This window comes from Monodon monoceros, unplaced genomic scaffold (assembly GCF_005190385.1).
Source record: "Monodon monoceros isolate NGI ecotype Baffin Bay Population unplaced genomic scaffold, NGI_Narwhal_1 Super_Scaffold_19, whole genome shotgun sequence".
Taxonomy (NCBI): Eukaryota; Metazoa; Chordata; class Mammalia; order Artiodactyla; family Monodontidae; genus Monodon; species Monodon monoceros.
In genome coordinates this window covers 8702163-8703927 of record NW_021703775.1, presented here as the reverse complement: position 1 = coordinate 8703927, position 1765 = coordinate 8702163, and the positions used below count along the sequence as shown (strand labels likewise).

At 62.9% G+C, this 1765-nt stretch overlaps 1 protein-coding gene across 1 annotated transcript in view; it reads left to right on the top strand.

The window, feature by feature from the left end:
- The first annotated feature begins 1196 nt into the window (after nt 1-1196).
- The window catches only part of CNNM3 (cyclin and CBS domain divalent metal cation transport mediator 3), a 23951-nt gene continuing 23382 nt past the window's right edge, over nt 1197-1765 (top strand). Inside the window, exon 1 of the mRNA XM_029232506.1 lies at nt 1197-1749. Coding sequence (XP_029088339.1) covers nt 1218-1749 — 532 coding nt within the window. The 5' untranslated portion in view covers nt 1197-1217. The remainder of the gene's footprint in view (nt 1750-1765) is intronic.

The window sequence follows — 1765 nt, the reverse complement described above, 5'->3', positions numbered from 1 at the left end:
TTAATTGCAGCCACAGTGCCTAAACTGTTGTTTAAAGTGTTTTCATGACACAGCACATGAATTTCTATAGAATCCTTGTAAAGACCATTTTAAATGACATGTACATGAACAGCCTTATGAAAGTCTATGTATGTTAGGAGATTTGAAAATACATAAAAATGTAAAGAAAATACAAAAAAACCCATTTCATCTGGACTCCTATAGAGAAGTCTTGTTAGCAGGTTGTCTATTTCCTTCCAACCAGGTGACGTTCACATATAATAGGTTGAAGAACATTCCACACTGTCAAGGACCACACAGTCTTTGGGAGGATTCTCTTGAATAGTTCTTGTTGGTCTTTAGGAATTATTTTCCCAAGGATGATCTGCTAGAAGTGGAGTGACCAGATACTGTACAGTAATTCCTGACAGAGCTGCCATCTCCTAATGTGGCTGGGATGGCGAACAGGATATTAGGCCGGTCGCGTTGAAACCCAACATCCGTGTCTGAGTCGTGCTTCACTTTTCTCCGGTAAAATATATTCATAACATGTAGTAGCTGTGAGGATCCAATGAGGTAGTGATTTCGTGCGTGTACGTATTCACCATCATTCTCCCTGGCAGGAATGCAAGTTCCTTTAAGGCAGGGGCTGTGTGTCACGTCCCAGACCTATTGCAGAATCGGGTGCGATCAAGAAACACTTTCAATAAACCTTGGCTTCCGATGCCCAGTCACCGGTTCTTTCAGCCCTCCTCGCCCTTTAGGTCAGTGGTTCAGGGGGTCCCTTTCTGAGAAAACGGCCCATCTCCGTTGGCTGAATTCTCTGCCTGCAATTTCAGGAGCGCCGCTCCGCTCTGCGACCCGAGTCCCGAGTCAGGGACTTCCCAAAGCACGGGCCCGGCCTCCCGGTGAGCGGCGACTGCCGGTGAGAACCAGACGCCCGCGGAGGGGGGCCAGTTCGCCGCTCCGCGCCTTCCGGACGCCAGCCAGCCCCGGCCCCGGCCCCAGCCCCGGCCCCGGGAGTCGCGGCCGAGCCCCGCGGGGCCGAGAGCCCCACGCCCCCGGCCCGCCCCGGGATCGCGCCGCGGCCTGTTTACTCCCCGGCGCAGCCTAGTCCGACCCTGGGGCCCGCCCCCGCCCGCCGCCTATTGGCGGAAGAGGCGCCAGGGCTGGCGACGATTGGCCCGGGGGAGGCGGAGGGGTAGGCTGCGCGGGAGGCCGAGAGGGGGCAGCAGGCGATGGCGGCTGCGGCGGCGGCGGGTCGGCTAGGCTGGTTGCTCGCCGCGCTCTGCCTGGGCAACGCCGCCGGGGAGGCGGCGTCGGGCCCGCGAGTGCTGGGTGTCTGTCTGGAGGAGGACGGAGCGGCGGGCGCGGGGTGGGCGCGCGGAGGGGAGATGCGGGCCGCTCCGGAGGCCACCTTCCGCCTGCGCCTTTTCGGCTCGGGCTTCGCCAACAGCTCCTGGTCCTGGGTGGCCCCTGAGGGGGCGGGTTGCCCCGAGGGCGGGCCGGCCGCGGCGTCCGACGAGGCGGCGGCCCCCACGGGCGAGTGGCGTGCGCTGCTGCGCCTGCGCGCTGAGGCTGTGCGCCCGCACTCGGCGCTGCTGGCGGTGCGCGGGGAGCCGAGCAGCGAGGCGGCGGCCCCAACGGGCGAGTGGCGCGCGCTGCTGCGCCTGCGCGCCGAGGCCGTGCGCCCGCATTCGGCGCTGCTGGCCGTGCGTGTGGAGCCGGGCGGCGGGGCAGCCGAGGAGGCGGCGCCGCCCTGGGCTCTGGGCCTGGGGGCGGCGGG